The sequence below is a fragment of the Sapajus apella genome, unplaced genomic scaffold, assembly GCF_009761245.1.
Source record: "Sapajus apella isolate SASKATOON/1434 unplaced genomic scaffold, GSC_monkey_1.0 scaffold14, whole genome shotgun sequence".
Taxonomy (NCBI): domain Eukaryota; kingdom Metazoa; phylum Chordata; class Mammalia; order Primates; family Cebidae; genus Sapajus; species Sapajus apella.
This window is the reverse complement of record NW_022436954.1, coordinates 31,177,867-31,196,295: the sequence shown is the minus strand read 5'-3', so window position 1 is coordinate 31,196,295 and position 18,429 is coordinate 31,177,867. Positions and strand designations below refer to the sequence as shown.

At 36.6% G+C, this 18,429-nt stretch overlaps 2 protein-coding genes across 4 annotated transcripts in view; one reads left to right on the top strand and one right to left on the bottom strand.

The window, feature by feature from the left end:
* LOC116555169 (doublecortin domain-containing protein 1-like) overlaps positions 1 to 3,581 on the bottom strand; it is a 122,669-nt gene extending 119,088 nt beyond the window's left edge. The window contains exon 1 of the mRNA XM_032283660.1: positions 3,506 to 3,581. Within this exon, the coding sequence (XP_032139551.1) occupies positions 3,506 to 3,526 (21 nt within the window). The 5' untranslated portion in view covers positions 3,527 to 3,581. The remainder of the gene's footprint in view (positions 1 to 3,505) is intronic.
* A 26-nt stretch (positions 3,582 to 3,607) lies between these two features.
* The window catches only part of DNAJC24 (DnaJ heat shock protein family (Hsp40) member C24), a 58,055-nt gene continuing 43,233 nt past the window's right edge, over positions 3,608 to 18,429 (top strand). The window contains exons 1-2 of one of the 3 annotated variants that reach the window (XM_032283664.1): positions 3,608 to 3,719; positions 4,474 to 4,662. In XM_032283664.1, coding sequence (XP_032139555.1) covers positions 4,555 to 4,662 — 108 coding nt within the window. In that variant the 5' untranslated portion in view covers positions 3,608 to 3,719; positions 4,474 to 4,554. The remainder of the gene's footprint in view (positions 3,720 to 4,473; positions 4,663 to 18,429) is intronic. The other 2 variants (XM_032283666.1, XM_032283665.1) reach the window with 2 other exon arrangements.

Genomic DNA, 18,429 nt, shown 5'->3' with positions numbered 1-18,429 from the left:
TTAGTTTTACATAAAATGCATAAATTGCCTTCTGAAAATAAGATACTGAGAAACAAACCCATTAAAGCTATGTATCATTAGAACTTCAGAGAAAGAGTCAAGATAACTGGTTCTTAGTGTCTCTGAAGAGAGGTGTTCTTGCTCTCAGAAAGTTTGCAACCCAACTGGGGAATCTGAATACAGTCTAAGGAAAACAATATACTGTGATATACAAAGGACTTGCTATGAAAGTTGAGAGGTGGTAGTAATTTCGAAGGACCAGGCCATCATAAAAGGCTTGATGGAAGAGATAGGCCTTAAAGGAGGAATTAGTCTGATAGGAGGAAGAAAAGAATTAGGGTGTTATAAGTAAGGAGAACCATTTGAACAAAATGATTGATGAAACACTGTTACCAAAACACCAGGAGTTCCATCTAGGTCTTGCTGCTTGGCACCCAGAAAGCCAATCACTGAGACAATGATTATTGCCAAAGAAGGCTTTAATCAGATGCTGCAGCCTAGGAAATGGGACATCAGTGTCAAATTCATCTCCCTCACTGATTAAAATTAGGGGTTTATATAGCACGGAAGAAATGTTAACTATGTATGAGAAAACATGAACTAGGGAGGGGTAAAAAAGCAATAATGAGGAATGAAGAGTCTGGCATCTCATTGTCTAGATGCAGTAATCTGGTTTCAGTTCTTTGATACTTTTTGAGAGGTCTGGGCATCCTTTCTTGAGGAAAGAACTCAGATAAAAATAAACCAAATGTGGCTGGGTGCATTGGTGCATGCCTGTAATCTCAGCACTTTGGGAGGCTGAGGCAGGTAGATTACTTGAGTTCAGGAGTTCCAGACCAGCCTGGCCAACATGGTGAAACTCCATCTCTACAAAAAAAAAATACAAACATTAGCCAGGCATGGTGGCACACACCTGTAGTCCCAATTACTTGGGAAGCTGACTTAGCAGATGGCTTGAGCCTGGGAGGTAGAGGCTGCAATGGGCTGAGATTGTGCCACTGCACTCCAGACTGGATACCAGGGCAAGACCCTGTCTCAAACAAACAAACAAACAAAAAGATAAAACAAATGCAAGTTTCAAGCTTTCAGGCAGGAAGTATCCATTTCTATGTTTATTTAAAACAAAACAAAAAACCTATTTATGGGACTATTGGGTTGGTTTCAGTACCATTAAAAGATCCAATTGTTTGAATGTTTCATGTATGGAGATAATGGGCGAGGCTGGGAAAGCAAAGATCATATTGAAGAGGAAACCTGAATGCCCGGTTAAGGAGTTAGGACTTTATTCTCTAGACCTGCCCTGCTTAATACAGTAGCCACTAGTCATATGTGGCTACTGAGCATTTGAAAAGTGGCTAGTTCAAACTGAGGTGTCTTCCAGCACAGTATACACCAGCTTTTGAAGACTTAGTAGGTGAAAAGAATGTAAAGTATCTCCTTAATAATTTTTATATTGATGAATTTTAAAGTAATATTCTGGATATACTGGATTAAATAAAATATATTATTAAAATTAATTTTACCTGTTTCTTATGTGTCTAATGTGACTACTAAAAAATTTAAAATCACATAGGTAGGTTGCTTTTGTGGCTTACATTATTTTTCTATTGGAAATTACTACTCTAGAAAATGAAAAATGAAGGAAGATTAATGATCAGAAATTTATGTAAAAATTGTTTTATTTTGGTACAAACAGATAGATAGATGGAGTATAAGACAATTGGTCTCATTCAATAAGCCAATGGCAAGAAAAGAAAAAAAAACAAGGCTGTAGTGAAGAAGTGGGACTGTTATAGTTTAAAAGACATTTAAGGGAACAGCTAAATGGAAAGTGTAAATTTTGTCTGGATTCTGAGTCAAGCAAACCAACCAGAAAAATACATTTTGAATTAACTGTGGAAATGTAAATAAGGTCTAGATATTGCATGACAGTTAAATAATGACATTATGGAGATAAAAGAAAAATTTGGTACATTTTAGGGATGCAAACAAAAGTATGTAGAGATGAAATGACAAAATATTTGGGAATGCTGGGAAAAAACATCTATTTCTTATTTTCAAACCCCAATAAATAAATGAGGTAACACAATAAACTAACTGAATAGTAAATCAAAATAAAGTGCTTTTGCTGAAAAAAAAAAAAAAAAGAAAAAAACCAGAGCATATCTACCTATACAGGGAAGACCTAAGCAAGCAGTGGATAGAGGGGAGTTTGAGGGCTAGAGATTTTCAAGGGGGCATCATTCTGACAGTACTGTTTAGGAAAGCATTCATGATACCACTTAATTCCATTGTTTCAGGTATTTCCATAAAGCAACGCAAGAAAGTATGATGGAGCCAGGACTAAAACCAGATGCTCTTTGTATGTGTTTAAACATGACAAAATTCTGTGGAGAACCTAATCTATACTTTCATCTTTAGATTTTTAAACTTGCTTGTTTCATTCAGTTATTCTTTATAGTTCATAACATCATTAAATAATTGATCATATTAAATTATTTTATTTATTCTGCTTAACTTTATCTTAACTGCTTCTCTAATTCAGGTTGGTAGGAGAACGATAAAAAAAAAAAGGAAAGCAAAATCTAAGCAGTTAACAACAAAACCACTTTAACATCTCCAAGTGAAATTTATGTCATGCTGGCCAAAAATCAGATGTAGTTTTTATCGCCAGGTACAATGCAAGGAAGTGGTGTTAATGTAAACAGCACAAAGAAGAAGTAATAAAAGGAAACACAGGAATCAAGAAAGTCGAGAAGAGGGAAGGGAAGAACACCAGCAGCAGCAGCAGCAGCAGCAACAACAACAAACCCCAACAGTGCCTATTTGTAGTGGCCCCCAACTGCTTCAAAGAAGAGCAGTTCATTCCGCTTTTTTCTGTAAAGTTGAAAGATAGCATAGCTGCCCTGGGAATAGGTAGACTTGCTGAGTCCTTGTTCTGCTGCTAGCTGTTTGGCCTTGAGCCTTAATTTCTTTCCTCATCTATAAAGTGGGAATAATAGCACCTGCCTTACTTTTCTCACTGGGTTAAAGTGAAAGCGAAGCGAAAGCAAACGTGAAAGAATTTTGGAACGTTTTTTATGTTGTAAGTTGGTTGCTAAGGTCTAAAAGAAATATTAATAATTATATCGACTATCTTTTGGAGAAAAAAAATTAAACCGACCTCATCCTCCGCAAATCTAGCCTTACCCGGCATAGGTTTTAATTCTCTTAATTTTCGAATGAGAACATTATAAAGGAACCGTAGGGACGAGGGTGTCATGAGATCTCTTCACCTTTCTCACATTTTTGCCCCCGCATACCTCTCAGAGTTCAAGCGCCAAACGAAACAATTGAGAGTAGCTCAGGGTAGGGTAAACGGAGGACGCTTTGAAGAACGGAGGGAAGGCCTGGGATGGTGAGGGGGGGTGCTCGCTGAGGAGAAGGAGAGAAGCGACAGTCGCGGAGCCAGGACAAGAGAGACTTAGAACGAAGCCAGAGGCACCTTTCTTCAACGCGAACTTACTGCTAGTAAACGCCACTCCATAGAAGCGGTGACTAGTTACCATAGCGACCGCGTCACGGCGGGTGGAGCGTCGCTTGAGTGGTGCCACTGCCACAACTGCTCGACTAGAAACGCTTACACGTCGGGGCAGTGACTTCCGGCGGAAGAAGAAGCCGGTTCCGAGTTCTGGCCGACCGCAGGCAAGGAGTGGGCAGCAGCGCCTGTGTGAACTTAGGTAGGTTTGATCTTCCATAAAGCGCGGAGAGGGTGCCCGCCAATGGCTGGATGGGTAAAGCTGACGGTGAATGAAGATGATTCCCAAGTCCCGAGCTTGAGGAGGCCCCGGCTGCCTCGTTAAGTGTATTTAGCTTTGGGAAGAGCTGCCTGATTTCTGGGGGCTCTTGGTAGGGTCTCTTCTCGAGTGTGGGAAGACTGGGGCATCCTCGCGTGGAGTTTTAAATACTCTCTCTTCGTGAATTCTCAGCGCCTCTCCATTAGCAGGGGTCTCTCATTCTCTGCCGGCCGGTGCTGACGTTATTTCGCATATCATGCTCTCCAGGCAATCTGGAGGAAAAGCAAACGAGAAACATTCAGAAGGAATACCCCCAAATTCATTTTAATTCTTTGGTGTTTTGTTTTATTTTTTTATTCCTTCATTTTGTAAATATTCATTAAGCTCCTTCAGCGTGTTTAGTGAGTGCTTACTTGTGTACCAGCTTTACCATAAGACTAGCGGAAATACCTTAAAGGTTGATACACTATCTGGTTCATTATCAAATTCTTTTTTTTAATGCTGTTGTATATTCATTAATTAATGTATACATCGTGAAATACCTAAAACGTTTTTTATACTTGTCGGTACACTTATACATGGAATTATTGGGGCGTTTTACATGAAAATATATGTTTCCTCAGGTTTGCATTATAATCATGATTTACTCAAATGAATATTAAAGAACTTACAAAAGCACTACTTAATTTTTTCTTAGATACATGGCAGACTGTAATGAATTGTCTTTAATATTTCAATTCAGCTGATCTGAGAAGGCCCACTTCTGGTTCCATGAGTGATGACGGTTGAGCAGATGCCCATAAAGGATTGGTACAGCATCCTCGGGGCAGACCCATCTGCAAATGTGTCAGACCTAAAACAAAAGTATCAAAAACTCGTATTAATGGTAAGTCTTTTCTTTCGGATTTTAAATCATGAGGGGGAAAAAATCAATTTTTATATGAAACCCACAAATTTAGGTTTCAAAAAAATGTGGGATACCAGTGGCAGGAATCCAGGTATTAATTTGATTTAATTGAATGTTTCAGTAATATTGCAGAAAAACTTGTTTTGAGGTAGGAAAGCATGATGGTTAGGAGCAGGAGATCTGAGCCAGGCTGCTTGAGTTAGAATCCTGAGTCCATCTCCAGCTGTGAGAATGTGGACAAGTTAATTTTCTTGTATGTACCCAGGAAGGATTAATGAAATAATCCATGTAAAATATTTAGAAGTGTTGTTACATAATAAACAACAGTAGCCACTAGCCACATGTGGCTGTTGAGCACCTGAAATGTAGCTACTGTGACTTGAGATGGACCATAAGGGTAAAATATACATTAAATTTTAAAGACAGCATTTAAAAAAGAGTTAATCTAATAGTTTTTAATGCTTATGTTGGTTAAAGTTCACTGGTTTTATTTTTCCTCTACTGTGTCCATCTGCTGATAAACTTATTAAAAGAGTTCTTGATCTCTTATCTAATTTTCATATCTAGCATTTCTACTGGCTCTTTTTTTAAAGTTTCCACCTCTTTCCCATCTTTTTACACATACAGTACTGTCCACTGTTTCTACTATATCTTTTAATAAACTTATCACAGTTAAAGTCCCTGTCTGATAATTCTTTGTAGTTAATAATTGAACAGTTTTTATGTGGATTATATGTTGAAATGATAATATTTGGAATTACTAGCTATTTTGTGGGGTTTTTTTTTGTGTGTGTTTTATGTACATAATATGCATGCATGTATTTGCACATATTACAGTTTGTTTCTCTTGCATTTTACTTTTTTAACATTGTATATGTAGCCTGCATTTATAGCTTACATTATATTTCCGTTGGGTAATGCTGATTTAGGCCATTTATACACTAATTATCAGTTGACTCAGTTTTTTGAAATGAATTGTAGTATCTGTAAATATATCTTTCTGAACTTTTATTTTCATTTTTTCAGTCTATATTGTGATGCTTCTTAAGCCAATGTCTGTAATTCTATACTGAAGTCCAGTTTACTCAGTTTATAAAAAGAGTAAAGAATCATTATTTATATAGAATTTGTAGCCTTTTTAGTTTATACCAATTACATCAATGATATTTTGCCAAAACTGTTAATGTTCATTGTTAGAGACATTAGCTGCTTCATCATCAGGAATGTACTAATATTCTTGTTTTAGGTAGTATGTTGAACTAAATGACCTTAAGGTACCTTTTTCCTCAGAATTTTTAAAATTTCTATCAGCAAAATCAACTTTACTGAAAAATATCCTAGTATTAAATCATTTTTGTACCTCAGTTAATTGGGAGATGAGGCTGGAAAAGTAGACTGGATCTGGGTCATGCAGGCTCTTGTAGGCCATGTTGGCCTTTAATTGGCCAATGGGAAACAGTCTGCACATAATGTGTAGCATCTGTCAAACACAAAAGTGGATAAACCAATTTACATATGCACTAACAATGTATCAGAGAGTTCTGGTTGCTCTACATCTTTGCCATGTATTTGATGCTATTAGTCTCTTTCATTTTGGCTATTGGAGTTTTCACTGTTTGGCCACCATTGACATTTTGGGCAGGATAATTCTTTGTTATTTGGGCTGTCCTGTGCTTTGTAAGATGTGTAGCAGGATCCTAGATGCCAGTAACAACGAAAAATGTCTCCTGGGTGTCAAAATTGCCACCTTTCATGAGAATCACTGGACTACTCTACAGTGTCTGTAGTAATACCCCATTGTGGGGTTGTTGCTTTTTTAAAATTTCTCTGATGACTAATGATGTTGAGCCGTTTTTAATGTGATAATTGGACATTTGTGTAATTTTCTTTCATGGAGTATATTTAAAAAATATATATATATATATATAATTGATTCTGTATATATGTTGTGAATATTTTCTCCTAGTCTGTGATTTACCAAGTCATTTTCTTAATGGTGTCTTTTGATGCACAGAGTTTTTTGTTTTGACAAAATATATCAAATGTGTGTTTTATGCTTAATGCTTTCCGTCTTCGCTAAAGTTATGAGAATGTTCTTCGATATTTTCTTCTAGAAGTGGTCGTTTGCTTTTGTCTTTAGACTTATGATTTCTGTGTATAGCATGAGATCTGAAGTCATGTTTTTATTTTTCCTCAGTATGGGTATTCAGTTGTTCCAGCATCGTTTGTTGAAAACTTTTTTCTCCATTGGACTGTCTTGGCAATATGAGTCTATTACTGGACTCTATCCTGTTTTATATATTTGTTTATCCTTTTACTAATACCTCCATCTTGATTACTGTAGATTTATAGTCAGTCTCAAAGTCATTGTAAAGTTAATACTCTAATATTATCCTTCTTTTCCAGTTTATTTTAATTATCCTACTTTGATTATATTTGCACGGAATTTTAGAATCAGCTTGTAAATGTCTATCAAAAAAATCTTGCTTGAGTTTTTTTTTTTTTTTTTTTTTTTAAGACGGAGTTTCGCTCTTGTTACCCAGGCTGGAGTGCAATGGCGCGATCTCGGCTCACCGCAACCTCCGCCTCCTGGGTTCAGGCAATTCTCCTGCCTCAGCCTCCTGAGTAGATGGGATTACAGGCAAGCGCCACCATGCCCAGCTGATTTTTTGTATTTTTTAGTAGAGACGGGGTTTCACCATGTTGACCAGGATGGTCTCGATCTCTTGACCTCGTGATCCACCCGCCTCGGCCTCCCAAAAGTGCTGGGATTACAGGCTTGAGCCACTGTGCCCGGCCCTTGCTTGAGTTTTAAACTGAGATTGCATTAATATATATCCACTCTGGTAGAATGGGCATCTTAATAATATTGAGTCTTTGAATCCATGAACATGTATCCTTCTCCCTACTTAAGCCATCTTTCATTTGTGTCATCAATATTTTATAATTTTCAGTGTAGAGGTCTTACATATCTTTTTTTGAATTTATTTCCAGTTATTTGTTTTTGGTTCCATTGTAAATGGCATTTTGAAAAAAATTTCATTTTTCAGTTGTTGATTGATAGTATATAAAATTATAGCTTATTTTTATATACTGGTCTTGTATCCTACAATCTAGGTAAATTTGCCTTTTAATTTTATAGCTATTTTTGTCAATTCCTTAGAATTTTCTACCAGTACAATTATGTCATTTGCAAATAATGAGAGCTTTAATTCTGTCTTATCAATCTGTATGTCTTTTATTTCCTTTTCTTGCCTTAATGCACTAGCTGGTTGCTTATATTAAAATGTTCAGTTGAAGTGTTAAGAGCAGATATCCTTGCCTTTTCCTGATTTTAGGAGCAAAACCTTCAATATTTTACCAGTAAGTATATTGTTAGTTGTATGTTTTTAAAAATGCCCTTTATCAGCTTGGGGAAATTATTTTAATTAATACTTTGCTAAGAGTTTTTATAATAAATAGGTATTTAAAATTGTTAGATCCTTTTTTTTGCATTTATTGAATTTTACATTTATCGATTTTCCTAATTTAATTTGTTAATGTGGTGAATTACATAGATTTTTCTTAAGCCTACTTCTCATTCCAAGGATAAACAAACTTCACTTGTTATGAAGCATTATTATATTTAAATATTCAGGGATTCTAGTTGCTATTATTTTGTTAAGGATTTTTATGTTTAAGTTCATGCTGTATATTTGTAATTTTCTTTTCTCGTAATGTTTATGTCTAAATTTATTACCATAGTTATGTTAGCCCCATAAAATGAGTTGTGATTTCGTTTTCTTTCTTTTCTGAAAGAGTTTGTATAAGACTGCTATTTTTTTTCTTAGTTAAATGATTAATAGAATTTACTAGGGAAGTCATCTGGGCTTGGGGGTTTCTTTTTTTTTTTCTTGAGACAGTCTTCCTCTTGTTGCCCAGACTGGAGTGCAATGGCACAGTCTTGGCTCACTGCAACCTTCACCTACCGGATTCAAGCAATTCTCCTGCCTTAGACTCCCAAGTAGCTGGGATTACAGGTGCTTACCACCATGCCCAACTAATTTGTTGTGCTTTTAGTAAAGACAGGATTTCACCATTTTGACTAGGCTGGTGTTGAACTCCTGACCTCAGGTGATCTACATGCTTCGACCTCCTAATGTGCTGAGATTACAGGAGTGAGCTACCAGACTTGGCCAGAGGTTTCTTTGTGGGAAATTTTGTAGTTATTTGTTTATTTAAAGATAAAGTGCTTTTAACCTGTCTGTATATTATATTTGAAGTATATGTTCTTGTGTATAGCTCATAATTGAGACTTAAGAAACATTCCAATCTGTCAGTCTCTGTCTTTTTTTGGGAAGTATTTAGTTCATTTACATTTAATGCAGTTATTAACAAAGCTTGGATTTAAATGTGTTCTTTCTTTCTCTCTTTTCTTCCTTCCTTCCTTCCTCCTTACTTCTTTCCTTCATTCCTTTCATATTTGTCCTGTCTGCTCTTTGTCCCTCTGTTCTTCCTGTCATCTTTTTTGGTGCATCAAGTATTTTTACTATTTCATTGTATTTCCTCTGTTGAATTTTTGGCTGTACACTTTTTGTGTTTTTTAGTGATTGTTCTAGTGATTACAATATCCATCTTTATAACACTTTACTTTCAAAATACATCTTATTACTTCACAGCTTAAGAAAGTTACAACAGTATTCTTCCAATTATCTCCCTCTTTCTCTTTTGTTTTCAGATATATTTTACTTCTATATATGCTATCAACGCTATAGTATAATTATGATTTTAAATATTTCTACTCTGTTCTTTTAAATAAATTTTGTGTGTTTACGTGTTTGTATCATTTTTGCCCTTTCTGATGTTTCTGTCTGGTATTATTTTCCCTTGGCCTATGATGTATTTTGCCTGTTTTCTTTTTTTTGAGATGGAGCCTCACCTTGTTGCCCAGGCTGGAGTGCAGTAGCACAATCTCAGCTCACTGCAACCTCTGCCTCCCAGGTTCAAGTGATTCTCCTGCCTCAGCCTCTCAAGTAGGTGGGATTACAGGGTGTGCCACCTTGCCTGGCTAATTTTTGTATTTTTAGTAGAGACAGGGTTTCACCGTGTTGGCCAGGCTGGTCTCAAACTCCTGCCTTCAAGTGATCTGCTCACCTTGGCCTCCCAAAGTGCTGGGATTACAAGTGTGAGCCACCATGCCCAGCCCTGCCAAGACCAGCTCGGTTGAAGAAACCCCAACTCAGGCGGCACTGAAGGAATTAAGAAACAGACACAGAGGTAAGAGTGCAAAGTGGAACTATCAGAGGGCTAACAGCCTTCTGAGCTGAGAGCCTCAGGGGCTAAGAAGCCTTGAGCAGATTCTGACCCACAAATTTATTCTCTCTAAACAGGTGATTATTAACAACCAGGTGTTATGTGTTTTTTCATAGAACAAAAATAAACCAAGCAGGCAGCTAGTGCCTGCATAACACTGATCAAAGACAGACTAGAAAGTATTCTCCATGAGGGAGCCACAGGGGCAGGGGTCACATATCCCGTGCTTTAAGAATTGTTTTAACTGGTATATGATATGCATATACAGTTTTGCTACTTTAAAATGTTCCAAGCAGTTTTCCACTTGAGGTGCTGGCTCAGTTTTCCTTGCCCTCGTTCTTAGCAAACGATATAATTTATCATACATGTTAGGACTTGTCCCACACAGCCCTTTCTTTTTGAAAGCTATTCTCTATTTTTATTAGCTTGAGGATTCTAGATTGAAAGTTTTTTTTTTTTTCTTTAAAAGTACGTGAATTGTTTCCTCTCTTCTCCTTTTGGGTTTCTAATTATATGTGTATTTGATTGTCTCATGGCTACTGAATGCTCTGTTTTTTTTTCTAGTCTTTTTTTTTCCCAGTCTTTTGTTTTCCCAGTCTTTTTTTTTCCCATTTGTTTTTCAGTTTGCATAAATTCTATTTAATTGTGGTAAAGTTCACTGGTTTTATTTTTCCTCTACTGTGTCCATCTGCTGATAAACTTCTTAAAGGAAGTCTTGATTTCTTGTCTAATTTTCATATCTCACATTTCTACTGGCTCTTTTTTAACAATAGCTTCCATCACTTTCCCATCTTTTTACATATATTGTCTACTGTTTCCACAGGGTCCTTTAATAAACTTATCACAGTTAAGTTTTGCCTTATTTATTGAGTTTTCATTTTAGGGAAGTCTGTTATATTTTAGAAATATAATATCTTTTTAAGATTAGGCCGGGCGCGGTGGCTCAAGCCTGTAATCCCAGCACTTTGGGAGGCTGAGGCGGGTGGATCACGAGGTCAAGAGATCGAGACCATCCTGGTCAACATGGTGAAACCCCGTCTCTACTGAAAATACAAAAAAATTAGCTGGGCATGGTGGCACGTGCCTGTAATCCCAGCTACTCAGGAGGCTGAGGCAGGAGAATTGCCTGAATCCGGGAGGCCGAGGTTGCGGTGAGCCGAGATCGCGCCATTGCACTCCAGCCTGGGTAACATGAGTGAAACTCCGTCTCAAAAAAAAAAAAAAAAAAAAAAAAGATTAGTAAAGTGTTCTCCTTTTTCTTCTTTTAAGGTCCTTTTTTTTTTTTTTCCACTTTTGCTTCTTCCTCATTCCCCCACACCCTCTTTTATTATAGAGGTGCTTTTCATATATCTGGTGGTCTTTGGTTGTCTGTTGCTATTTCAGAATGAAATATTACAAGCGGATTTGGAAATTCACGTACATGACTGGGGCTTTCATCAAGCAATGGCTATCATTTTGTTGGATAACCTTAAATGTCAGCATTGAATCCATTTCCCAGAGAAGAATTTTCAAATCTCCTGCCTGGCAGTTTTGGTGGGAACTTGGGCTCCCACTGCTCTGTATGTCCATGCTTTTGTTGTTGCCGTTTGTTTGTTTTTAATGTACTGCTGTGACCTAGTCATCAGTGCCATGCCTCATGTTCCTGAATCCAGAACATCTCTGGTCTTTCTCTCACAAGGTAGACCTGTAGCTTTTTGCTGTGGATGCCTGGCTTTATAGTGAGGAAGAGAGATGGAGGTCTAACCATTTCTTTAGTCTTAACCAGTCTTTCGCTTTCTTCGTTTTGCCCCTCAACCCCATTCTTAAAGGTACTTAATGCTTTCCATTCCCCAGTTTCTCCGGCCTCTGTGAATGAACTCACTTCTTTCTGTCTTTCACTTTAGATTTAGGTTTCAGTTTTTGCAGATACACTGGATTTGTTATCATTTATTGATGGATTTTACATCTCTTCAAATGTTGACATTTTTCACCTGTTTTTTTATCTTCTCTCCTGTTTATCTTACACATTTCCCTCCTGTTTGTTCTTACACATTTATACTTTTTTAAAAAAATTATTATTTCTTTGCTGTTATTAGTAAGGAATTTTGGGAGGGATAACAGTGTGAGCCAGTTGCTCTGGCTCACACTTGTAATCTTAGCTACTCAGGAGGCTGAAGCAGGAGGATTGCTTGAGCCCAGGAGTTCAAGGCTGTAGAGAGATATGATTGGGCCACTGTGCTCCAGCCTGGGCGACAGAGCAAGATTCTATCTCTAATTAATTTGCCGTTTAATGGAAGCCCTGAACTATTTTCTTTTCCTTTTAGAGGCCACATACCCTTCTGTGGCCATATGCCTTTGCATTTGCACTCTGCCCATCCACTGCCTCACTTGATTCTCATTCATTGTTTCAAAATGATCTTAGTTGTAATCTTGCCTCCCCAGCTCCCTGCCATGCCACTTTTCCCTGTGGTTACCCTCCCCTACTCGTATTGCATTTCATGGTATTTCTCTACGACGGGGGCGTTATAGCTGTTAGATAAGGAGAATGAGGGTAGGTGGACTGTGATAAAACGTTGGATTTTTTTCCCCTGCTTTTCTTTTACAAGATGAGAGAGACTTCAACATGTTTACATTGTATGGGAAGTAGCCACGGAAAAGCTTGGGATTGAAGTTATAGGAGAGATTGAATAATTAACAAAGGCAGAAGGGGATGGGATCTTAATCCTAAGTAGAAGGATTAGCTTTAGGTAAGGGACAGGAGGGACCTGTCTTCATTGTTACAGGGAGGAAGGAAGAAAAGATGGTTGCAATAGCCAGTTTGCTTGTAGGTTTGGTAGCAGAAAGTTGATGAGCTCTCATTTGGTGTCTTTTTTTAATTCTCTGTAAAGTAGAAGACAGAGTTATCTGTTGAGGAGGGCGAGAGATGAAATGAGGCAACAAATTACAGGAGACAGAATTTCAACTAGCATTATTCTGGGAAGGCTTCTTGTAGGTAGCTGTGTATACTGTGGCAGCAAGAAGTCTCACCTAACAACCTGGCAGCAGGCAACAAGAGACAATAAATCTGATATGGTTTGGCCATGTCTCCACCCAAATCTCATCTTGAATTGTAGCTCCCATAGTTCTCATGTGTTATGGGAGGGACCTGGTGGGAGATAATTGATTCATGGGGGGGGTCCCCCATACTGTTCTCCTCATGGTAGCAAATAAGTCTCCCAAGATCTGATGGTTTTATAAGGGATTTCTCTTTTCACTTGATTCTCATTCTCTCTTGCCTGCTGCCAGGATTGTGAGGCCTTCCCAGCCATATGGAACTATGAATCCATTAAACCTTTTTTTCTTTATAAATTGTCCAGTCCCTGGTATATCTTTATCAGCAGTGTGAAAATGGATTAATATACCATCTCATAGCATTTTGCCCTTCTTTAGCCTGAGTTGATGTATTAGTGGTCCTTATACTACAGTTTAGTGCAATAATTTATAATCTTACCTATGGCCATGAGTTATGTTCAGTTTATTCTGTTTAAGAATGAAAGGAAGTATAGACTAGTAACTGTATAATTAGTAGCATGCGTATTGTACTTAGCAGTTTACAAATGCTTTAGCCTCTTATCTGGTTTTACCCTCTGTAAGGTAGGTTTTATTACCCCTATGTTTGTATTTGAGAAAATGAAGGCTTAGTTACAGTTAAGTGGTTTGTCAGAAACACAGAATTAGTAAGGGTTATGATCTAGGCTTCATCACGTATTCTCTGACTCTAGATTCTCTTCCATTATATCATACTTCTCATAATTGCCATCTAAAAGGGTTTACTGTTGTTTAAAGGCATAATTTTTACTTTTTCTGAATTTCCATGGAACACCTCATTTATGCACAGTTAATTAAGTATTATGGAAGGTCAGACATAATTACTACTTTCTTGTAATTTTGAAAAGATCTAGATTTTTTATGGCTTATAAAGTGAAAGTTATTTTTCTTACTCTTTTTGCATGATAAGTTTAGACTTTCTAATAGACTTAAGGAGAAAATTATAAGGGAAAATCATATTATTTATCATGTTTGTCAGATTTTTTGAAATAAAAAGAGGCTTCTAAAGTTCATATTCTTGTTTCCCAATTAGAATTACCACATTTTGTTAGTCTGTGTTTCTCAACAATGTCGCAAAACAGTTGGGGAATAAAATTACAGTTGACTAACAGCATTCTCTAATTTTGTAAAAAGGCGCATGTATTACATGTACTTTTCCAAGTTCAGAAGACTTTGAATTTAACACCTCCTACACAGTTAGTTGTTTGGATAAAATATTGCTAAATTGTAGGCTGCTTAGTTTACAATACATGTTGTTTAGTAAATATTGTTACTTTATTTCAGTTTTTGTAAATGTAATGCTTATTCAGGGTCCTGATTCTGAAAAAATTCTTACTAATTGAGATATTTTGGAATACTTTAAAGAATATATATATGTAAAGTGCAGAATTAGCTTTAAAGACATTGTTCACATACCATACATATTACTTATTAGAGATATACATGTTAGCCTGCTGTGTAATAATTTACTATATAAAAAACAAAAGTGGCCGGGCGCGGTGGCTCAAGCCTGTAATCCCAGCACTTTGGGAGGCAGAGGCGGGTGGATCACGAGGTCAAAAGATCGAGACCATCCTGGTCAACATGGTGAAACCCCGTCTCTACTAAAAATACAAAAAATTAGCTGGGCATGGTGGTGCGTGCCTGTAATCCCAACTACTCAGGAGGCTGAGGCAGGAGAATTGCCTGAACCCAGGAGGCGGAGGTTGCGGTGAGCCGAGATCGCGCCATTGCACTCCAGCCTGGGTAACATGAGTGAAACTCCGTCTCAAAAAAAAAAAAAAAAAAAAAAACAAAAGTAACTGAATCAACATTTTTTAGCACTGTTTCATTAATAGGGACTTTACTTATTAGTAAATCAATTGTGAATTGATTTTTAAAATATTTTTTAGTTTTCTGTTAAAAACAATTTGAATAATAACCTGTTGTTTTGAAATGGTCTAAGGTCCAGAATGATTGGTTATATTATTCCCATATTTTTTGCAGTTATGCGTGTGAAAATTGCTATTTACTGAAGAGAAAGCTCCATCTCAAAACTTTGTTAAATTGAGAACTGGGGGTCTTTTCCCATTGATGCTGATAATATTACAGGATACTTTTCAATTGGAAAAGAGTTACTGTGTTAGAAAATTATATGCTGCTGTTATAATATGTTCTATAATCATAAAGAAAATCCATGTAATTTGAGTCAGGAGTGTCTTATTCTTAATGTTGGAAGGGTGTAAAATACCACTTAATACTTAGGTGGGCATTCAGAGGGTCTCATTTGATTAGAAATGGTTATATATAGATTAGCTTTAAGCTAGTTATGTAATCCATTTTAATGTCTTGAAAAAGAAAGTAGAAAGGGTACCTGTACAAAGAAAATTACCACATTGGAAAAGAAGGGAGTTAAGAACAATTCTTTAAATAGGTCTTTTGAGTACACTACAAAGCAAAAGTGATCTTGATTACAGGAAAGGTACTTAGGCAATAAGAGAAATTTTGTGAAAAAAAATCTAGGAATGTTGTAAGTAAAAATCAGGAAGATATAACTTGTCTTGTAGTCTACATTATAATTTCTGTTACCATAGTTAACTGTTTAGCTGTCATTTAGATATTAATATATAGAATGCACGGTACGTAACAATAAAGAGTTATCTCATAGAAACTATTATAAACAATTCCTTTTTGTGATAAAAGTGGTAGGAGTAACATTTTAAATGAATGTTTAAGTAATAACTTTAGCTAATATGTAGCACTATGTATGGGATACTCTTGTAATAACTCATTTAACTCTGCAAAGTACAATATCATTATTATTCCTAATATATAGATGAGTAAACCAAGGCTCAGAGATTAAGTAACATACTGACTAGTAGCAAGAAATTATGACACACTCTACATATACTTTGAAAACTGTATGAAAAAAAGCAGGTAGTCAGTTACCTTTTTAGTGTTTTTGTTTTTAATTTTTCTACTGTGTAAATGCAGCAATAATAGATTATATCTTTAGAGAAAAGATAGTATTTATATTAATGGCACAGTGTTTTCTTGTTAACCCACCTGGAGGTCACTGACCTCTATCCATTTTAATGAAGGCTTTATTAGCTAGGCATACTTGATTAAATCAGTGGCTGTGGGTGATCAGCTCAACCATCAACCCCTCTCCTCTCCCTGGAGATTGAGGGCTGGAGCTGAAAGTCCCAACCCTCCAATCATGCTTTGGTCCTTTTGGTCACCAGCCCCTCTCCTGAAGCTGCCTAGGTGCCTCCAGCCACTAGGCATTTCGTTAGCATACCAAAGATCCTCTTCTCTTCAGAGATTCCAAGGGTTTTAGGAGCTGTTTGCTAGGAACCAGGGGCAGAGACCAAATATATATCTTTCTCATATTATAATATTGTAGATTATAGTCATGAAACTTCAGATACTGTACTTAATGGACAATTTAAAGATTTTCTACAAGTAGTTTTGATTACATATAATTTTGACATTGCCTTTGGATCTGGACACCTATACAAATTGTTCTTCCTTTGTAAGTGTTCAAGTTGCATGTTGGGAAGTTAATGCTATTACCAGTTGGTGGAATTGGAAAGCACGGTTGCACAGCAAGTTTTGCTTGTAGTTTATGGAAAAGAAGTGCCCCCTGGGTTGCTGCATTATGAGTAAAGGAGGGCAAGGACCAGCATATGCCGTAAGTGTGGGAATATATCCTCCCCACACCTAACGCAGCCTTTCATCCTAATGTTACAGAATATATCTCTTCTGCACAGCTAGGTGTGGGACTCAGTTTCAGCCTTTTGTTTTCTGCTCTAATATCTTGTCCTTTCTTCAGGCAGTTCTTCTATGATATATGTAATTATCTTAAGTCAAATAGGGCTGTCAAAACAAAAGTTCATTTCCAGAATAATTTCCAGAATAGGCAAAATACTTTCAGGGCAAAAACACCTTCAGTTCTTTGATTGTTTTTCTTTCAGTTTTGGACTTAACTATCTTGTCGATTCTTTGCTGTTTTTACAATGTTTTATAATATAGTTCATCTTCATTTTGTAGTTCTCAATGAAAAGGTTGGAACAAATAGATTGGCACTACCCCATTGTAAACAAGAAGCCCTCTTCCCATTTCTTCCTATTCCATGGAGGAAGTCCACCATCCATTAAGGTACAATTCAAAGAACTCTTTGAATGTTTCCTTATAGTTACTCAAGAAGTCTCCCCAACTTCTTAGGTGTTCCATTGATACGTCGTAACTCTGTTATTCCACTGTCCATATCCTATTTTTACTCTAATTGATTATGCCTGTAGCTGCCTCTCAGCTCGAAGTGAAGTCCTTGGAGGCAGGGATCCTGTCTCAGTTATTTTTGTGTCCTTGGTAGCACCAATTTCATGGACTCAATGTAATAGATTCTTAGTACATGTTTTGGTTGAATTGTACTGGATTTTGCTGAAGTAGAATAGAAGGGTTAAGAAGGAAGTTGGCTCTGTTCATTTGGCCTCTCTGTATGAGTTGCAGTATTGTTCTCCCTTTTCTGTTATTCCTTACACGTTGAGTGGTGATGTTAGATAGCCCTTGACCCACGTGAACTGATGACAGAATAGAGCCACAGCATGTGAAGTGATTTGACCTATAGCAACCTGAACCAGTGTTTTGTCTACACCTGTCCTCAGAGGCTATCTAGCTGCTAGATTTCATTTTTAATAATTCAGCTAAGAGTGTGGAACCTTTTTCTCTTGAGGTTTTCAATAGCTAGTCTGAAGACATGTTTTTGAGAGCTTTAACTAGTGTTCCAGAAGAGAATGTTGGAATCAGGAAGAATAAGCATATTAGGTAGTTAAAGGAAAATATCCGAAAAAGAAACTAGAGAATATAAGCATATAATTTTCAGTTTACTAAAGAATACTCTTTTTAGGAATAATAGTCATGACAATTATAAGGGAAAAAAAGAGTTTTTGAAAAGCCTCTGTTGCGCAGCTTAATGCATCTTTTAGTTTAGACATGATTGCTTCACAATCACAGTGATTTTTGCACACAATCTTGTAATTTTTAAAGGGTTTTAAACATATATCACAAATTATTCTAGATTCTTTATATCAGGTTTTTAGAAAGTAAATATTAAAAGGAACTTCAGTTGGTGAAGCATTCAACTGGAGCAATTTATTATTACATAATATAAAAGGCCCAAAAAGCTGGTTATTCCAACCATGTTTTGTCTGAGCCATGATCTTCCCAGATACATAAGTAGATTTTAGAATCTACTCTTACAGTGACCTTTTTGCTTGTATACCTCCCTTAAACTTTGGTGACTCTTTAGATGTCCCTGTTTAATGAATGTCATCTTATGCATGTACTACAGTAATGTGTCACAAAAGCATTTGACATAAATTATATATTAGATGATATTTGTTGGTT